This window comes from Bombyx mori, chromosome 21, assembly GCF_030269925.1.
Source record: "Bombyx mori chromosome 21, ASM3026992v2".
Taxonomy (NCBI): Eukaryota; Metazoa; Arthropoda; class Insecta; order Lepidoptera; family Bombycidae; genus Bombyx; species Bombyx mori.
In genome coordinates, this window is record NC_085127.1 from 6,058,880 (window position 1) to 6,078,874 (window position 19,995).

General features: G+C 36.0%; 1 protein-coding gene across 33 annotated transcripts in view; it reads left to right on the forward strand.

Moving 5' to 3' along the window:
* LOC692448 (furin-like convetase) overlaps positions 1-19,623 on the forward strand; it is a 200,992-nt gene extending 181,369 nt beyond the window's left edge. For 15 of the 33 annotated variants that reach the window (XM_021350185.3, XM_021350188.3, XM_021350184.3 and 12 more), the window contains exons 10-16: positions 5,604-5,827; positions 8,654-8,793; positions 9,902-10,020; positions 10,324-10,767; positions 11,711-11,922; positions 15,450-15,558; positions 17,998-19,623. In XM_021350185.3, the coding sequence (XP_021205860.1) occupies positions 5,604-5,827; positions 8,654-8,793; positions 9,902-10,020; positions 10,324-10,767; positions 11,711-11,922; positions 15,450-15,558; positions 17,998-18,626 (1,877 nt within the window). In that variant the 3' untranslated portion in view covers positions 18,627-19,623. Of the gene's footprint in view, positions 1-5,603; positions 5,828-8,653; positions 8,794-9,901; positions 10,021-10,323; positions 10,768-11,710; positions 11,923-15,449; positions 17,393-17,997 lie in introns of those variants that run through there. The other 18 variants (XM_062674567.1, XM_012693295.3, XM_062674566.1 and 15 more) reach the window with 3 other exon arrangements.
* The last annotated feature ends 372 nt before the right edge of the window (positions 19,624-19,995 follow it).

Sequence of the window (19,995 nt, forward strand, 5' to 3'; positions counted from 1 at the left end):
CCCTGAGACATGAGTTCCAAGTCTCAGCTTTTACAGTAGGTACAACAGCTGTGCCACCCTTCAAAGCGGAATGGCTTACTGCTTCACTTCAGAGATAGGCGGGGCAGTAACCTACACTTGCGGGCTTACAAGATGCCCTACCACCACTAATAAAGCTTTGAGCTTTCAAAGAAATCCCATAAAAATCAACGGAAATGTTTTTAGCAAAATATGTTAATTGTTTTTGGACGTAGGACGTTTTCGATAGCACGAGTTAACAAAATTATGTTTTTTAATTTTACTTATTCTTTAAATAAGGGAAATTTATTGCCAGACTTTTCAAAGTATTAAAAATCTACCATATTTTAAGTACCATAAGCCTACCTTACTTTTAAAAGTTTATTCCTACCATAGTACTTTTCACTTTGTTCGACATTCGTCTGGTTTTCGTTTAACTTTGGCAAGCAATAGGATGAATAAATAACGCACTATGTCGATTCTTTTTATCCTTAAACTCATATTTTACTCACTCTCAATTAGTCACTAAATTTGTATTCATCATCAGCCCTTATCTGCCCACTGCTGGACATAGGCCTTCCTCAATGCCTTCCTCATAATGCTGTCCTCCGCCTTCCGCATCCAACGACTTCCCGCCGTGGGCACTAAGTCGTCGGTTCACCTGGTTGGAGGACGCCCCACGCTCCTGGTACCCATCCGTAGCCCCCATTCGAGGACTTTCCTCGCCCATCTGGCGTCGCTGGCTCATTTTTTGGCTCAAATTTATATTATATTTATATATTCCAAAGCGCGTTCTTTTACCGTTCAAGTTAAATATTATTTGATTTCGAAAAACGTCTTCGACTATATCTTATTCCGGACCTTAAGCTCGGCCCCATTTCTTGATTCCCTGAAAATATAAGTACATCTTAACTCGTTGACTCAAATGAATATTGGATCGACTTATATGACTGAATTTTTCGTACGCAATAACTGTTACGCTGTATTGAATATGAGATGGTAAATGATACGTGAATACATCAAACATTTTGTGATCAATTTGTTCCATACTTCTGAAGCTATTTCTTCTTAGTTTCGCAATGAATATAAATTGTTAAATTTAAGAAACGATATCTATTGTTTTGTGTTAATTTATTAGTCGAGGCTATTCCAGCGTAACCTTAACTAGTAGGTGAGCTCACGGGGCTCAAACCTGACGACGTTGCTAACACGAACCCTAGCAAGAGTCGTGCTTCGCAGAATCTACCACCGCATCGGAAACGCGACCCACTGAGAAGATCCGGCGAGAAACTCAGTGGGCTGTGTCTGAGGGTTATTAGTTTAGGTAGGCAGCGGCTTGGCTCTGCCCCTGGCATTGCTGAAGTCCATGGGCGACGTTAACCACTCACCATCAAGTGGCCCGTATGCTCATCTGCCTACAAGGGCATTGTTTATATGCTAGCCTGTGCGCTACTGGAAATTAAAATTATAAAATTTCAATTAACACGCAAACTTCTGTAGTGGTAGAAATAGGTACAATTATATAGGTAGTAACTAGTGGTCCCCCGGTAGTCGAAATTCGACCATAACTAATGGAAATTATAAGTTTGTACACTATTACGATTCTATTGTCAAGGACTATTATACTTCTTTAATCACAGATTTCGTCAAAACTAAACTTTAGACAAATATTAGTAAAGAGGAAACAATATTTAACATATTCTCAATTTGACAGACTATAAATGACAGACTGCAAAGAAAAATTTGACAATAAACAAATAGTATGCATGCGTGTGTGTGTCAAATACATGGTAGTGTATGTAATGTTTTCTTTATTGATTTAATGTATCTTTTATGCATTATTTAAAAAAAATATTAGCATTGTGCACTTCTTCTCTATATTCTGTATAAGTGTGGAAAATTTCATACTCCTCCGTCCGCGCAATTTTCGTAAAAAGGGATAGAAAGTTTTTGCTTCACCTATTAATATATAGATGCGGTCTTAGTGGTTTGTTATGTACTAGTATAATGTGGTGTAAGGACACGCCTGATGCAATAAGACAATGTGACCGATCTTCTATTGTAGTAGATCCGATCAATCGCTTCATTGCATTACAAGGCGCGGTAGAAGCGCTTAGATGCAACATATTTACTCAGTGGAAAGTTCAATGTAACGCCATACTTTTACGGTAGGCAGCGGCTTGGCTCTGCCCCTGGCATTGCTGAAGTCCATGGGCGTCAGTAACCACTCACCATCAGGTGGGCCGTATGCTAGTCTGCCTACAATGGGCAATAAAAAATATGGTTAGGAATTATACTTAGAAGTATTGGATTGGGTATAGTTTTTTACCAAAATCGTGTGGCATCTTTTTGTATGTTGAAACTAGTGTTCTGTGTAATCTAGCAATAAATATCGTGTTAGAAATAAAATGTAAATAAAAAGACTGGCACTGTAAAATTGTGACTTCGAACTCATTTCTTAAGGTAGGTGACGGGATTTACGTTGTTGATGTCTATGAGCTTCGGTGATCATTTGACACTAGGTGAGCCGTGAGTACTTTCACCCGTCTAAGCAATAAAAAAGCTGCTATGAAGGATGTAGCCTGTTTTATTACAGATGAAATCGTCATCGCCATACACATAAAAATACATGTATAATACATAGTACTATGAACACGATAACAAAGAATGAATTCACTGATATTTTTAAAAGTAATGATGAAATAACGATAGGATAATAATAAAATAACGATGAAATAACGATACGACTTTTACTGGTGGTAGGATCACTTGTGAGTCCGCGCGGATAGGTAGGTACCACCGCCCTGCCTATTTCTGCCGTGAAGCAGTAATGCGTTTCGGTTTGAAGGGTGGGGCAGCCGTTGTAACTATACTGAGACTTTAGAACTTCTATCTCAAGGTGGGTGGCGCGTCTACGTTGTAGATGTCTATGGGCTCCAGTAACCACTTAACACCAGGTGGGTTGTGAGCTCGTCCACCCATATAAGCAAAAAAAAAAAAAAGAATATACGAAGATAACGTTTCATGAAATTCGCTCAGCCCACAGTATCGGCAATAATGTTATTTAGAAATTAAACATTAACTGATTCAATTTACATTCGTGTTTACTGAACTTAGGATCTTGTCTATCTTGAACCGCAGAGGAATTCTAATAAAAAGAATAACATCCATTAAAAGCCTACGTGGTTAATTCAGCTTGTTCATCTTTGGATTTCGCAATTTTAGATTGCAATCAGTGCAAACCACTGGAGCGTGTAAATCACTCAACAATTAATGATTTAGAAACGCTGAGAACCTGTTAGGTATTAACCTATATCCTTATATAATAAATAAGGGTAAAAAACACAACTATCAATCCAAAAACAAACGAAAAGCACCAAAATAAAACCTTAATGGGATATTTTGCTCAATACTCCACCAACTTACTGTTTTCCATGAAAAACTTACCATCTGGACTTAAATGAATTATCAAGTACCTTCATCATCAAATTTAAAATGAATACGCCTCACATCAGATCAGGAAATAAATATAGTTCAAAGCTTACATCCAAATTCTCTAACGGTCTCTTCAAAGGGTATAGTCCTCGTAAAATATAGTACGGCAGTCCTTATATCCGAGTATGACTCTAAATCACTGGACTAGTCCACATCATTCGGGCGCATAATCCACATATCAGTCGCTTCCGGGAGCACTCATAAGTTGATGAGGGTTGTTTTAGTACTGAACTCCATAAAGGAACCTCTACGGTCGAATCTGTCGTGGTTCGTTGTTCACTTACGTACCCCTTATATGAAATAAAGTGTCCTATTGACTGACTGTTCTCAACTCAAAATGTGGAGATTGTAATGAAATATTCCGAAAATAGTGTTACGCGCTAGGGCTCGGGATAAATAACCCTTCCACCAAAGTACAAATTAAAACTCTATTAAGCACGTAAGGGACACTTTACAAATCGAAATCACTTCTTCTGCTTCGCTTAAAATGAAAGTTCACTGTTTCGCTTCGAATGGAACCGATTACTGACTCCCTTTATGTCATCTCTGCAACTATAAAAATACATTTAATATTTGTGATCTGCAACGTTTTATAGATAGTCGATACGACATTTCTACAATTATCGAGAACATTCCCGGCAAGACTAGTCGTTTCGATAATGTGTTTCCTCTATTTGATAATAGATGGCGTTACACTTTTCGACCGTTCTCGATATTACTAGTTCTTTTGATATTCGATTCGACGAGAGATGGCATTGGATTACTCTTACCAACGTAACAATAGTATTAAATAACATAGTTGAACAAAACAGTGGATTAACTAGTAAGTGTGTATTTGAAATGGAGCCGACAAAAGTGTACTTCACGTGCAATTTAAAGATGTCTAGTGTTGAAATCTATACGAATCCGTTTAAAAAAACAATATTTATTTTTAATGTTTTAATAAACATCTACTGAACATTCTGAAAATATTTCAAGAAAATACATACAATTAGTAATCGTCAATGTGTGAAGTATGATTCAATAGGATTTTAAGACAGCGGTCCTCAACCTTTTTTTAAAGGGGCAACGAACACGTATTAGACGTGGTGTCGCAAAAAATAATAATTAGGTAATTATTTCTTAGATTTTCGCGCTTGTTACGATTTTAATTAAACATCTATGAACGGATTCATTGTAGCGTATATTTTAACGTTTTTTTTGTCATTTCCTAACATTTTAAACACGTTGCTATGTTCGTGGTCATAAGCAGTTGTTTGTTTCAAATTATTCAAAGGTTAAATTAATAAGGCACCGAATCAAAAAAATACTTACTATGTATTGCAATGAAATACGTTTGGACATTTCAGTTATTGATTTTGTAACATAACTTCAAAATACATAAATATAACAGTTTATTAATGGTTAAATTATGTATTCTATTACGTAATGAATATTCTTTCTCGGTACCAAACCGGTCAACCACATAAGCCCGACGAACCGCAGTTTGAGTATAGCTGCTTTATGACAATAAAATCATGTTCGCTTTTAGTAGTTAAGGTTGTTTATTGGTGTATCATGAGTGTTTTTAATACGCTTTTATTAGCTTCAGATGTATATATGTTAATATGTAACGGAATCTTAGAACATGATTTTGTCCCCCTTCAAAGCGTCGGATTAACTCAAAATTTGGTATACTTATTAAGGATCGATGACAATTCCAATGAAATTCAACAAAAAAAATGAAAAATAAATAATAGTTTAAAAAAAACTAACAAAACTCGCTTTTATAGAAAATCCAACAAAAAAAAAAAGAAAATAAATTATAATATAAATATAATTATAAATTTTAATTAAAAATATTGTAACAAAAAAATATTTTATTATAAAAAAAAGCGTGGAGTGCTTTTCAGGATATTATCAAAATAACTCTTCTACTCATATCTGTTCATAAAATATTTATAACTACTAATACCATGCACTACACGCTTTTTTTTACAATAAAATCATTTTTTCTTACACCATTTTTAATTAAAATTTATTTACTTTTTTTTGTTGGATTTTCTATAAAAGCGATATCTATTTTGTTAGTTTTTTTTAAACTAAGTATGTATTATTTATTTTTTTCACAGTCGTCAGAACAGCTCGTCCCGAGCGACTGAGCTTGAGCGGTGAGTGGAGGATAAACGGCGTGGGACGAAACGTTTCGCATTCGTTTGGCTACGGACTGCTTGATGCGTCGGGCATGGTGCGACTGGCCAAAACATGGCGCACCGTTCCGCCTCAAAGGCGATGCGAACTGGCAGCCCCGAGACCTCATCGGATGATCCCACCGCGATCTGCTATTGCATTGCAGGTCTGTTGTTATTAGATTTATGTGATACGGTACGGAAAGAAGGTACAAAGAACGGCTATGCTAAAGTATATTGGAATATAAATCATATAGTGATTTCATATTGTGTTTAACGATATATATATATATATTTTGAAGTCGTCGTGGCCTAAAGGATAAGACATCCGGTGCATTCGTATCTAGCGATGCACCGATGTTCGAATCCCGCAGGCGGGTACCAATTTTTCTAATGAAATACGTACTTAACAAATGTTCATGATTGACTTCCACGGTGAAGAAATAACATCGTGTAGTAAAAATCAAACCCGAAAAATTATAATTTGAGTAATTACTGGTGGTAGGACCTCTTGTGAGTCCGCACGGATAGGTACCACCGCCCTGCCTATTTCTGCCGTGAAGCAGTAATGCGTTTCGGTTTGAAGGGTGGGCCAGCCGTTGTAACTATACTGAGACCTTAGAACTCATATCTCAAGGTAGGTGGCGGCATTTACGTTGTAGATGTTGTATGGGCTTCAGTAACCGCTTAACACCACGTGGCCCATGAGCTCATCCACCCACCTAAGCAATCATAAAATAAAAAAACAAACAAATATTGGTCATTAAATAAAAAATATATATTAAAAATACATCAGTTAAACTATCACGAGTAAATATCACATAAAATATACGTATATCTAGATAGTGTATAATATATAATCTTCTGCTAATAGTATTGTATGGTATGTAAATTATTATAAATTATGTATAAGACACTCGATAATCTACATTGAAACTGTCTAGACGGTTATTTGGGACAACTTTGAGAGCCATCCACTGTGCAACTATGAGATTAAAAAATTAAATAATAAAGGCCTGTCCCAAGCGATCCTTGCAATGCATTTTACGCTAATTACTATCGCAACAAGAGGCACCGCACGAAACGAGTGTGTTGAACACTTTAAGGCTTTTAGCACATTTCAGTAAGACATTACTGTCAGCGCTATGCACGTTTATGCTAATGGAATTGGAAGAGCGTTCATTCACACTCGCGCGTTGTAAATTCAGCCCGTAACTGTGCGGTACACTAACTTCCATTATACTCGATATGGATCTCGCTCTTGTTGAGACCCGACACTTATGAGGACAATTTTAACGTTTTTCGTAATTCTAAATATGAGGATTAGATTTTTAAAAAGCGAGAACAAGAAAATCAATTGTTTACTGGTGACGGGACGTCTCTTGCAGGTGGTAGGTTAGTCGGTACGGCCACCAGCCTGTCTATTTAACAATTATTAAAATATAATATGTATTAAAAAACTTATCATTAGGTTCAGTTCAGGTTAGGCTCAGTAATTTCATGAATAGATTTTTGAAAACGCAGACTGCTGTCTCTTAAAATAACCTTTTTTATTTATAAAGATTGGTGGACAGGCTCACGGCCCACCTGATGTTAAGTGGTTACCGGAGCCATAGACATCTACAATGCATATGCCGCCGCCTACCTGAGATACGAGTTCTTAGGTCTCAGTTTTAACAGTACAACGGCTACTCATTTCTTTTCTATAAGAAGAAGTCGAAATCATATAAAGCTTTTCTTAAGGGATACATATTGGACCTCGATCTTCTTCATCTCCCTTTTCTTCTCTCTGGAGGCCCGCAGACGTCACCCGGTCTGTTTCCCCATAGCCCGGGTATCCCTAAACGGATTCCCCAGCGTTAGTGGATCAGAACTGGACTGATTTTTGGAACGAAGTTCCTTATCGCGCGTTGTGAAAGGGGGCTAGACGGAAAAAAATCTTACGAAAAGTTGTCACGACACTTTTTAGATCCGTCATTCTGACCAATCAACGTGTAGGCGCTTATCGCGTGACATTGCTCTTATCCGATTGGTCCGCGTAATGAGTACAGTTTCTCGAGATAGCGTTTCAACAATAGTAATTTAGTTCATAGTATTGTTTTTTTCTTCTTCATAATGCCGTAATTTATTATTATAACTTAAAAAAAAAATTACAATTCCTTCACTAATTAATCGAAAGGAACTTCGTTCCATCCGGGTGTCTCTTGACACCCCTGAAGTTTTTATTTATTTATATTCATTCAACAAATTATTGGCTATTTCTGCATGATTTTCGTTTATATTGTTGTATTAATAACTTCATAATCGAAACACATTTCGATGTCTTCAAAGGCCTAAAGATTGTCAGTTTATCTCAGCAGTTTTCCCAGTAAAAACTAACCAATATTGAGTATGCCCACAGTTAGATCGTATGATCTTAAAATATTCGCTCTAATATAAACATCCAGGGCGGAAATAAATATTGTTACGTTATAATATTTATTTCCGGGTCCGGATAAATAAAATTTCACCAAAGTACAACTAAAAAACTGTATTCAACACTTAGAACACTTCACAAACACTTTAAAACACTTAACCAACACTTTAAAACTCTCAATTCGCTTGTTCCGCTTCGCTTCAGGTGATTCGTTCGCTGTTTCGCTTCGAGTAGTTCCGATTACTGAATGACTGCGTGCCATACCTACAACGCTTTTATACGCCGATACGTCATCCCCAGAATTATCGAGAATATTCCACACATCTCTAGTAGCAGTTTCTGCTATCTCTCAATAGATGGCGTTGTACTTTTCGAGCGTACTATGTGCTTCTAGATCCTTCGACATTCGTTCGACTATTCGGTGATAGATGGCGTTACTCTTACCGGCGTAACCATATGTTTAATGGAACAAAAACGTAAACGTAAATATAATCGGATTTGGATGAGGACATATTATTTAGATACAAGCTTATGCTCAATTTAAGAGGATTACTTTGACTAAAAAATGTTCCCACAGCTGGCCGTAAGTTCGTGTCCCGGAGTTAATTACTTAGAGCACGTTCAAGCCCGAATTTCTTTATCGGCCGCGAGAAGAGGAGATCTTCGCATCACTTTGACTTCGCCGGCTGGAACTAATGTCACTTTGTTGGCGCCTAGGTAAGGGAAAATTGCCTATTATTATTATATATATATTTTTTTTTATTAGTAGGGTGGACGAGCTCACAGCCCACCTGGTGTTAAGCAGTTACTGGAGCCCATAGACATCCACAACGTAAATGCGCCACCCACCTTGAGATATAAGGTCTAAGGTCTCAAGTACAGTGAATCGTCGTTGCATTTTGCTGTGACTATCGCGAAAATTATATACTAAAACTTTCTCTTCAAAATTTGTTTATTGATTTAAGAGTAAAAGTGATGTGTTACCAAAAATAAATGACACAATTTTAAGACTCTTTGTTATTCGATTCTGTTGTCTATTGCTAATTAGAAAATAAATACGAGCGTAATTCGCTGCCAGTGGGCAGCGGCTTACCCTTGGCATTGCTGATGTCCACGGGCGACGGTAACCACTCACCATCAAGCGGGCCGTATTTTCGTTTGTCTACAAGGCCAAAATAATCGACTACATTTACAATAAATACGGTATTTAACCATGCAGAAATTCATTAGGAAAACATATTTACTTATTATAATTAGATCAACGTCTTGAATCCTCAGCTTACTATTCATAATGTGGTATTGCGATGTAATTAGATTAGGAAACGTGACGAGACTCGGTTACCACTAACGAAGAAATTAAATGTTGATTCTTATTCGTTCATTCATTTACTAAATCGAAGAATGCTATCTAGATTTATAAAGTATTGGGAAAATATTATTTTTTGTTTGTTTGAATTTGGGGATATTGCATAGTTTCTTAAATTAAAAACACCACAATAAATTTGGAGAAATTAAACAGCAAATCTTCTATAATATAAAAATGAATTGCTGTTCGTTAGTCTCGCTAAAACTCGAGAACGGCTGGACCGATTTGGCTAATTTTGGTTTTGAATTATTCGTGGAAGTCCAGAGAAGGTTTAAAAGGTGAATAAACATGAAAATGCTCGGAATTAAATAAAAATAACAAATTTGTTTTTCCTTTTTTTGTTTTAAGTTTATTTTATACAAAAATTTAGGTCTTTTATTTATCGAGTGAGGCACTACGAAGTCTGCCGGGTCAGCTAGTTCGCTTATAAATAATTTGTGGTAACTTTTTCTTTCGTAGGCCGCATGATTCTTCGCATAGTGGCTTCAATTCGTGGCCTTTCATGTCGGTCCATATGTGGGGTGAAAATCCGCTGGGCGAGTGGCAACTGGAGGTCACAAATGAAGGCCGCTACATGGGTACGTACTCTATTTATCCAATGTTAAATGACCTGTCAATAACAAACTGTAGCCTTTTTTCCTCGGCCAAGTTTCATTCAAAGGAATCGGGCGTTACGGCGTTTATCGGCTTTGGAATTACTGGAAGCTTAACAGATATTACAAAAACATTTTACCATCAGTAACTTTTGCGCATTCACGAATATAATTCATTGTGTTTTTTTTTTAATTCCTTTTCATAGCATTCTACGAGAAACGTTCACCAATAATAACCCTCATTCGTATGCCGCCTGGAAACAGTTAACACTAATTTCTAAACCGTAGGCCGAGCGTCGTTGCAAGAGTGGTCATTAACATTATACGGGACTAGCACGCCTGCCGCGAAAAACGATCCGATACCATTCCGGAATCCAATCATACGGAACAAGGGGAACGCGTCGCGGCCCGTCGTCTTACAAGCCGGCCGCAAGAACAACAGGGGGAAGATAGTTCCTGTAGCGCCGACTTACAGCGTCGGTTTAGTCAAAAGGAAGAAAAACAAGAATTCAAAGAATCCGAACAGGAATTCGCAGAAGTCGAAGCAGAGCAGGCCCGGGACGAGGACGACCCCGACCCCCTCTGCTGTCCCCCCTGTCCCGGCTGACCTCAGCTTGCACCTCCGAGCTGACACCCCCCCAGGAACGGACGCGCGTGGCCGCAAGATGTCTAACCTGTTCGAGCAGTACCCCAAGATACAGAGGATATACCCCGCGCCGCTACAGGCCCACGGTACTTCTGCGCCTGTGTCGTTCACCTCCACATCTGGACTGGCTGACACACCCCTACAAATATTCTGGCTACAATATAATAACATTTTAAAATCGATCGAACAGCCAATTATTTCTTGGCTAAAATTGAATTGCCGTGTTCAAGAGACTCTGGGTTATATTGAGAGCGTCAAAGTTTTGATATAATTTCGTCTACACGTAAAAACAACTAGCAATTTTGTGAGCCAGTCCAGCGTGATTGTATCTACAGAGGTCAGCGGCCTGTGTGCATGTTGTGTCCCGTCTTGTTTGGCCTAGAGCATGTTTTGCCTAGAGCTCTGCATGTGTTTTTGCGTTTTTTTTTTGTTGCAGATCTTTAGTAAACCTGTCGTTTAGAAGACAATTCTTATTACAACGTTTAGTCGATTGTTTAATTTTGATTTTTTGTTGTTATTGTTGTTGTTTCGAGAAAGTTCTCGCCCGTAACTTAATAATATTTGATTTGATAATGAACAAAAGTCTGTACTAATCGTAACTCGATCAATTAATATGAGAACTTTCTTCTTATTTATTCATTATTATTTGTAGTGTTTCTTTTAATTTCGCTTTAGCAGCTTCTGACACTTACCTTAATATTACATTTACTTACACACATCTTTTTATACTTTTAAGTAATTAGTAATCAACGGTTTTTATATCACGTTTAATTTAAAAGATTCTTCGATCCAAATTTTAATTTACCTACGTGAATTTTTGTTGTCGTTATTAAATGAGCCCCAAATAAAAATTTGCACTGTGAACTTTGGTATTGATAAGATAATTTGTCATGTCATTGTTATGAAGTTCCAATTCCCGATAGCATCTTTGCATCAGCTAAAATAATGATATTTAACTTATTCTCACATATGTGACCGTTAAAAAGCGTATATAACTTTAAGATACTATACAGTACAATGGTTTTACAGAAGCCGGCACTTTAACTCAATGGGAGCTGATTTTCTACGGAACAGAGACACCGGCTCAGGAGCAAGACGTGTCACCGGAGACCAACTCTTTGGGTGAAAATTCTCGGGTTGACACGAAACCTTGGACCTTGTCTGAGCCTGAATCTATTGAAGAAGTAAGACAGAACGCCATTGATGATGATCTGGCTCTCGTTTGGCATGACTCTCAAACGGTACGTCATAGTATTAAAGTTCATTAATAATTTGAAAAAAATTAGGGGGAATATCAACGAATCCGTCACACATGTGAAATAGAACCTGAATACCAAATATCTTTGATCAATACACCGCCTCAAATCGAAAATCGAGCCATGGCCTCGTAGTACTGTTGTCGAGGTAAATAAACACTTGACCAGTGGTTTCTAAAGTTTTTAATCTTGCCAACTTTATGACGTATTAAGGTTACCCAATTAATAAATTCCGTTAATCCCGTTCAACATCGTTTTCACGCCGGGTTTTAATGGTAATGCTAGGTTTAATATTTGCCATCGTCATTTTGAAGTATTATGTGCCATAATCAAAACAACGTTTAGATTCTTTGCGATTTGTTAAAAATATATGTCGTCACACTTGTATTCATTTTTGTAAATTCTCTTCCGCAATGAAATCTAGTCTCAAATGAAGAATTGAAGATGTTAAAACCCAAAACAAAATTTACGATATAGTTAGGATCTGTAAATGCTATTGTTGAAATCGATATTCTGACAGTGTATTTTTGTCTGAATTTCCTTTGCAAAAAAAAGCGATATTTTTTTGTAATGTAAATTTTTAAGCTTTATCGTTCATCGTGCGTTTAAAAACAAAGCGAATAAACGTTCCGGTAATCCTCTTTCGTAATCCGCGTTGCATTTAAAAATAAATCGTATTGTTTTTTTATAATTTCGTAACAAGAGAACACGGGCTCTGCTATAGCTAATTGGATTTAGCCAATGCTTTTATTTGTTACGCATTATGTTCAAAAAAAATTACAGCCTATTCGGTTTTAGGTGGTTATCGGAGCCCATAGATATTGTCGATGCCATATTGCTTTGGTGGGTGGACGAGCTCACAGCCCACCTGGTGTTAAGTGGTTACTGGAGCCCATAGACATACACAACGTAAATGCGCCACACACCTTGAAATGTAAGTTCTAAGGTCTCAATATAGTTACAACAGCTGCCTCACCCTTCAAGCTGACTTTACTGCTTCACGGCAGAAATAGGCGGGGTGGTGGTACCTACCCGCGCGGACTCACAAGAGGTCCTACCACCAGTAATTTTGCGGGCTTGATTTTTATTACACGATGTTATTCCTTCACGGTGGAAGTCGATCGTGAACATTTGTTAAGTATGTATTTCATTACGACATGAGATCTGACCTGGAGACATGAGATCGAACTCATTGTTCTACATCTACACCTAATGTATACAAATAACCAAAATAGAACATTTTAAATGTTATTATACACGTCACGTATCTGACAGTTCCCAAGAGTACCGAATAAAACCTTTTTAGATCATTCACATGCTTCCGGACAGAACATGGTTCCGCACTCTGTTTTGAATGATTCGCTTGATCATCATTTATGTCAGTCCATATTGTTGGCATCCCTTGATTTAATGCGGAAATCTACGACCGCGTTGTGTATTTAGGCCTTTGTCAGTATTGCTTGACGTACATACAAAACAAAATGATGGTCTGTGGTTCATGGATGAGTGGGCCGATATACACGTGACGTGAAATATGGAGTGACGATGCATTATAGATGACATTCCTCTTGGGAATGTAACTAAAATGGCGGCGACCCAAAGAAGAGTGTTCAAATCGAAAACTTTGATAACCTCTGATTTATATTGAAAATATTTTAATCCAAATAATAATGATTTATTATTTTATTAAATACATTAAAAAAAGCATTTTTTTTATTGTTTTGATTGGTGGACGAGCTCACAGCCCACCTGGTGTTAAGTGGTTACTGAAGCCCATAGACATCTACAACGTAAATGCCACCACCCACCTTAAGATATGAGTTCTAAGGTCTCAGTATAGTTACAACGGCTGCCCCACCCTTCAAACCGAAACGCATTACTGCTCCACGGCTGAAATAGGCGGGCTGGTGGTACCTACCCGTGCGGACTCACAAGATGTTCTACCACTAGTTAACATTTTCTTTAAAAAATAAGACTAATAATTTAATTAGATTTTTTTTATCGACCCAGATATTCCGCTTGAGCTGAACCATGGAGTAAATTAAGTAAATTTGGGTACGAAAATCCATTATGCTTAAGAAGAGTGTTTATTAAAACACTTGGATTTTGTTTAGAAAATTGACTCTCACTCGCAAAGTTGTTACTAATTTTAAGCCCGAACTAATTATGTTTCTGAATAGCATTACTTAATAAGTTTTCTTGTTATTTCGTTTTAATATAGGCCTTATTATTTGTTTGTTAAGAAGTTGTAGTTTATCTTCAGCTTAAATGTGAATAGAATTGTTCACTTAACAATATAATTTAATGTTTTATTGAAATCTCATCCCGTGAAATTGAGCTTTATGTTTTTGTAATTAATAAAAATCTGTAATTGCAAAACCAGTTTGGTTTTTACGGTATTTGAGTACAGTATAGTAGAACTCTTAAAAAATTTAGTACGCATATTTCAACCAGTACAGACCGCTCTGATTTCGGGGCTTAGCTGTTTTTTTTTTTACATTCATTGAAGGTTCTAAATCTATATATATATATAAAAATGAATTGCTCTTCGTTAGTCTCGCTAAAACTAAAGAACGGCTGGACCGATTTGGCTAATTTTGGTCTTGAATTATTTGTGGAATTCCAGAGAAGGTTTGAAAGGTAGACAAATATGAAAATGCTCGGAATTAAATTAAAATAACAATTTTGTTTTTCCTTTGATGTGTCCCCCGTCGGACGGATTCCTTTTGTTTGTTTTAAGTTTTTTTTATACAAAAGTTTAGGTCTTTTATTTCTTGACTGAGGCACTACGAAGTCTGCCGGGTCAGCTAGTACTAAATATATGTTTAGTTTAAATATAAACCTTCTATTTTAAATATCTTAACTGATGATGATATACTACATACCAATTTGTGCAGAAACTCAAGAGTAGTTCCCATGGCGATTTCGTTACATGCTATATAAATACTCTCAAATGGTAAATTTTGAAATTAAACTAGTAGTGATTCCCCGAGTTTGCCATTGGCTAACCAAAACTAAATATTTTTTTTATATCTAAAGTGGTTGTTGGTTGTGACGGATGCTTTATCACCAATAATTACGTAAATATACACGTAAGAATAAATACATGTCTACGTGATTAAATGTCAAACTGGTGGTAAGGCATCTTGTGAGTCCGCACGGGTATGTTACCATCCCAGCTATTTCTGCCGCGAAGCAGTAATGCGTTCCGGTTTGAAGGGTCGCACAACAATTGTATTGTAGAATTGAAATTTGGTAAAAAAAAAAATTGCTTAGTTGAGTGGACGAGCTCACAGGCCACCTGGTCTTAAGTGGTTACTGGAGCCCATAGACATCTACAACGTAAATGCGCCGCCCACCTTGAGATATAAGTTCTAAGGTCTCAGTATTACTTACGACGTATCCTTCATGTCTATGAGCTCCGGTAACCTCTTAACCCCAAACCGTGAGCTCGTTTACTCGTCTAAACAATAAAACAAAAACAGTCAATCACAAGACGACCGTGCTCTCAGATCCGTGAAGAGAATCCAGTCGGTGCTGGAGACGTCGACACGGGACAGTACGCCGCTAGCGCCGCGGGCTGCGCCACCCACGCTCCGCAGCCGCCGCATACCTGCATAGGTTTGTGTCTCTTGCTCATACTGTTGCTAGCGGCCGAAGCTTTGCCTCAACTCGACCTAACGCGAAGCAGACAGCCACTTAGATTAAGAAACTGTGCACTAACTGCTAACTTAAGATTAGGTGTAAAGCATAATGTTACCAGGCCGCCTAGGGCGCCTTGCGAACAATTAATCACGAGTTAGTGAGCTATAACTGACACAATGCTAATGTATTCAGAGTTTCGAGACTCGTTTCTCGCACAGAGCAATGTACCAACCAACTCGCCATCGCGGCATGTGATTTTAGTTAAAATATACCACGTTATTTTCTATTAAGTACAATATGTTTTTTTAATATCTTATTATTATGTATACTAATTTATTTATATGCTGTCCGATCACAATGATAATTTATAATTACAATTTATTCATATACAATAGTTGAATGTACTTATTTTTATTTATTTGTTATAAATCTTTTGTAACCCCAAGTAATCGGGCGAGACCCATGTAAGCCACTTGATTGTTAATGATACAGTAAATAATTAAATATTAAACTTAATAAGTGCAATTAACTCTTAATGTGTAATGTGTAAATACGATCTCAAGTTGGTAACGTCCATTTTTCACGAAAAATTATTACAAGCATTAATGAATTTGTACTTATGTCCGATTCATACTGAAACTCTAAATTTAAAAGCAACGAACGCTATTTGAATTAAATTAAATTCAATTAATATAAACGCTTTGAAATTAAAAGTACTTAATAATTTCATTTGAAATCATTAAGCGATATCATTGTATGGTTTTTTTTTAAATACTAATAAACAATAATAAACGTAAACCAAATTGTGGAAGCATTTATTTCATTTTATTTAAATTCTATAATAAATATGTAATTCAATAATAATCTGCATAATAATAGGTAATTTTTATTTGAATTGATACAAAAAGATGGTCTCTCGAAAGACGTAAATAACTAATTTATGATGTAAGTCGTAGTGTTCTTCATTTAGAATTTTTAAGTAGTATACATATCTTTTGTAATAATTAGTTAAAATGAATGTTACATTATTGTATATCTCTATCCATGCACTCTCAACATAGTACTATACAAAATTACTCCAAATTTTTATTGGTTAAAAAAATATTAAATCATTTTCCATAGTAATTTGTTTACACACAGCATTTTATTATTATTTTTTAGTATTCTACTATGTTGAATGAAGTAAAAATGTAGGTTTTCATAAAAGTAGTTGTAATATAAACGTTAGGTATCTTTAAATAATTGCGTATTGTGGTTGTGATCATAGCAGAGATTGCCAATCCGTGTAGTTTAGATAGAAATAAAACGATTTGTAAATAACATAGTGATATGTATCGAATATAAAATATGTTTGGAGATTTGTACAAATTGCTCACGATGCTGTAAATTGAATTAAATAAAAATGAAAAAAAAAAAAAAAAACAAAACGACTGACGTTAATCTTTTTGTCATCGACTGGTTTAGCTAAATGTAAAGTAATTTAATGAGAACGTTAAGTAATCATTTTTTTTTTAATTTTTCAAATAAACTATTGATATTTCACGTATTAGTAGTAATCAAGCGTAATTAAATCAGATGTATACATTTTGTTGTTGTTCGTTTTATTTTGAGCGTTATTGTAATTACATTATTTATAAAAAAAAGTCATAAATTTAAGAAAAAAAAAGCATTTTGTAAAGTGTATTCGTCAAATTTGACTTGATGTAGCTGCTACCCATTGAACTGTTTCTATGAATGTAAACATTTAAGCATAATTTGTATATATCGAAATCATGTGAACAGAAAATAAAAAAGATCTTTTATTACAAAATCATAAGGTTTTCATTTTGATGTATCAATGTCGAGTCTTGTCTCTGATTTTATTTGCGTTAATAGCAGTTAGTCACAATAAGTTTATTTAATTTAATTTATGAAAACAAACTGTATTGTGTTTGCATGTTTTGCTTTGCTTTACGTGTGCTTGTGTTTTTTTTTTATAATATACGTATCTTTGTTTGCCTTACTAATATCACTGTTTTGTTACGTTGTTTTAGCACGAAAATTAAAAATTATTGACATAAATCACTTTGAATGTTCTGATTTCATTTAATTTTGTGCACGTTTTTATTTTGCATGTTTAGTTTTACTATACTCGTTTGTTTTCTTAAATTTATCTTGATATTTAGAACGAAGGTATTCTCTATTGAGGCAAAATTACATGAGATCAGTGACAAGATACTTGATCCTTCTTCCCGTATCAAATCATTCCTAATTCTTCCTACATTTTCCCGTCTTGAAATGGTACTTTTAGATCAAGTACGACATATGGCTGTAAGCAAGAGAAGCTGCATGGACGCTGACCGAGGTGAAGGGTGGTGACGGCCTCTCTCTCTGACTCGTGTAAATTAAACATCTCTGTTCTCTTTCTTTCATTAGAATGCGCGAAGGGCTTGCATTTGTACAACGGGCGGTGCTACTCACGTTGTCCGGACGGTACGTACGCCAATGAGATCTCGATGGAACGGAGCTCCAGAAGACGTAACCTTACAATTTTTTCTGAGGGTTCCCTTAGCAAGCGGCAAGACGGGTCACTAAAATCGTCAGCTCTGGAGGCTTTAGACATGGAACCGTATGCGAACTCAACTAAAGATCCTTTGATTTGCCTACCATGCCATTACACCTGTGCCACGTGCGCAGGTCCTCACGACAGTCAATGTGTATCTTGTCTAGACGACGCGGAGTTGTTCAACTCGACAGATTCGGTTCTCAAGTTCTATTGCTACCCAAAAAAGGTCGTGTCACAGATAAGCGACGTCAACTGGCATTATAGATTGAATGTCGTCCTTTCCCTAGTTTTGTTCTGTATTTGTTTTATTTCTCTTTATTTTATTATATCGTGGACCCTGAAATGGTTTTACGGTACGAACAATTACAATTCGAACATCGCGTACAACAAATTATCGTCGGACGAAAAACAGCAAAGCGCTTCCGAGGTCGAGGAAGAGATCCGGTTGGCTCTGAAGGATTACAGTGAGGGCGAGACAGAAGATGATCTAAATTTATAGCGGCTATTAACATTCTAACAAGTATTATGAATAGGGTGTTTGGATTCAAGGCTCCAAACGGTAACCACTTGAATATGTTACTTCAAATTACGGAGAATATCTAAGACCGTATCCAATAGTTATTATTTTGTAGACATAACGAATAGAGCATAATTATTTTGTTGCTTTAAATAAATAGATGTTATTAATCTGAAAAATTCTCAAATCATGTAACTCGACCTTTATTTATCACTCACTCTTTACGCAATCTGATTTTTATGAGTAATAAAAAATGGGTTGTGTGAAAGTATTTCTTCAATATTAAATACTTTGAATCAATAAGTCGATAAATATGTTTGCGTGAATTTGATACTTTACATTGGAGCGCGTTAGTGATTAATTTATTTAGTAATCTAATGCAGGGCTAGTGCATGTGATATTTTGTAATCAGTTGTCACAATTTTACACTATTTTGTTATTGAATTAAGTGCTTATTTTTTATGATATCACTGGAAAGGCTAAGATAAAATAATATCATGTCGATAAATAGATGGACAATTTATCTTTAGAAACCCAAAGAACTGAAAGAATTTTCTGTTTCATTCTTCAATTTATCGGGTTGTTTCTATTAAATTTTAATTTAGAGAGACGCTAACTAAATTAGTACACGTGTTTATTAAGAACATTATTTCTAATTACATTTCCTTTCTTAAAAAAATTATCTTAGGTTTTAATTACTAAATGAGATTACGTGCTGCTTACTTTCATTATTTTTATCTTCTCTTCTTATTCAAATAAGCATTCCATTCGTAATAAGATTATTTTAAGTAATTCCAAGAGACTCATTTTAGTATGTAATTATATATAAAATGAGCATTAATAATATTAATTAATAAACGAAGCATAATTTAATTGTTACAAAGAGTTTTGCTCAAGATGCCATTTAACTTTACTGATAATTTTCTTCGTCGTTTTGTAATTATATTTGATGTATGTAAATAAATGAGTTCCTATTTTAGCATACTGTTTTATTTTAACTTTATATCGGATATTTTTTTTTATTGCTTACATGGATGGACGAGCTCACAGCCCACCTGGTGTTAAGTGGTTACTGGAGCCCATAGACATCTACAACGTAAATGCGCCACCCACCTCGAGATATAAGTTCTAAGGTCTCGGTATAGTTACAACGGCTACCCCACCCTTCAAACCGAAACGCATTACTGCTTCACGACAGAAGTAGGCAGGGCGGTGGTACCGCGAGTGAACTCTACTCTTATGAGTCCACCCGCGCGGACCCATAAGAGGTCCTACAACCAGTAAAGTGGTTGGTCAACTTTAAATATTATTGACACTAAAGTTTAAAACAAAAACGTGTTTTTTTTAGCCC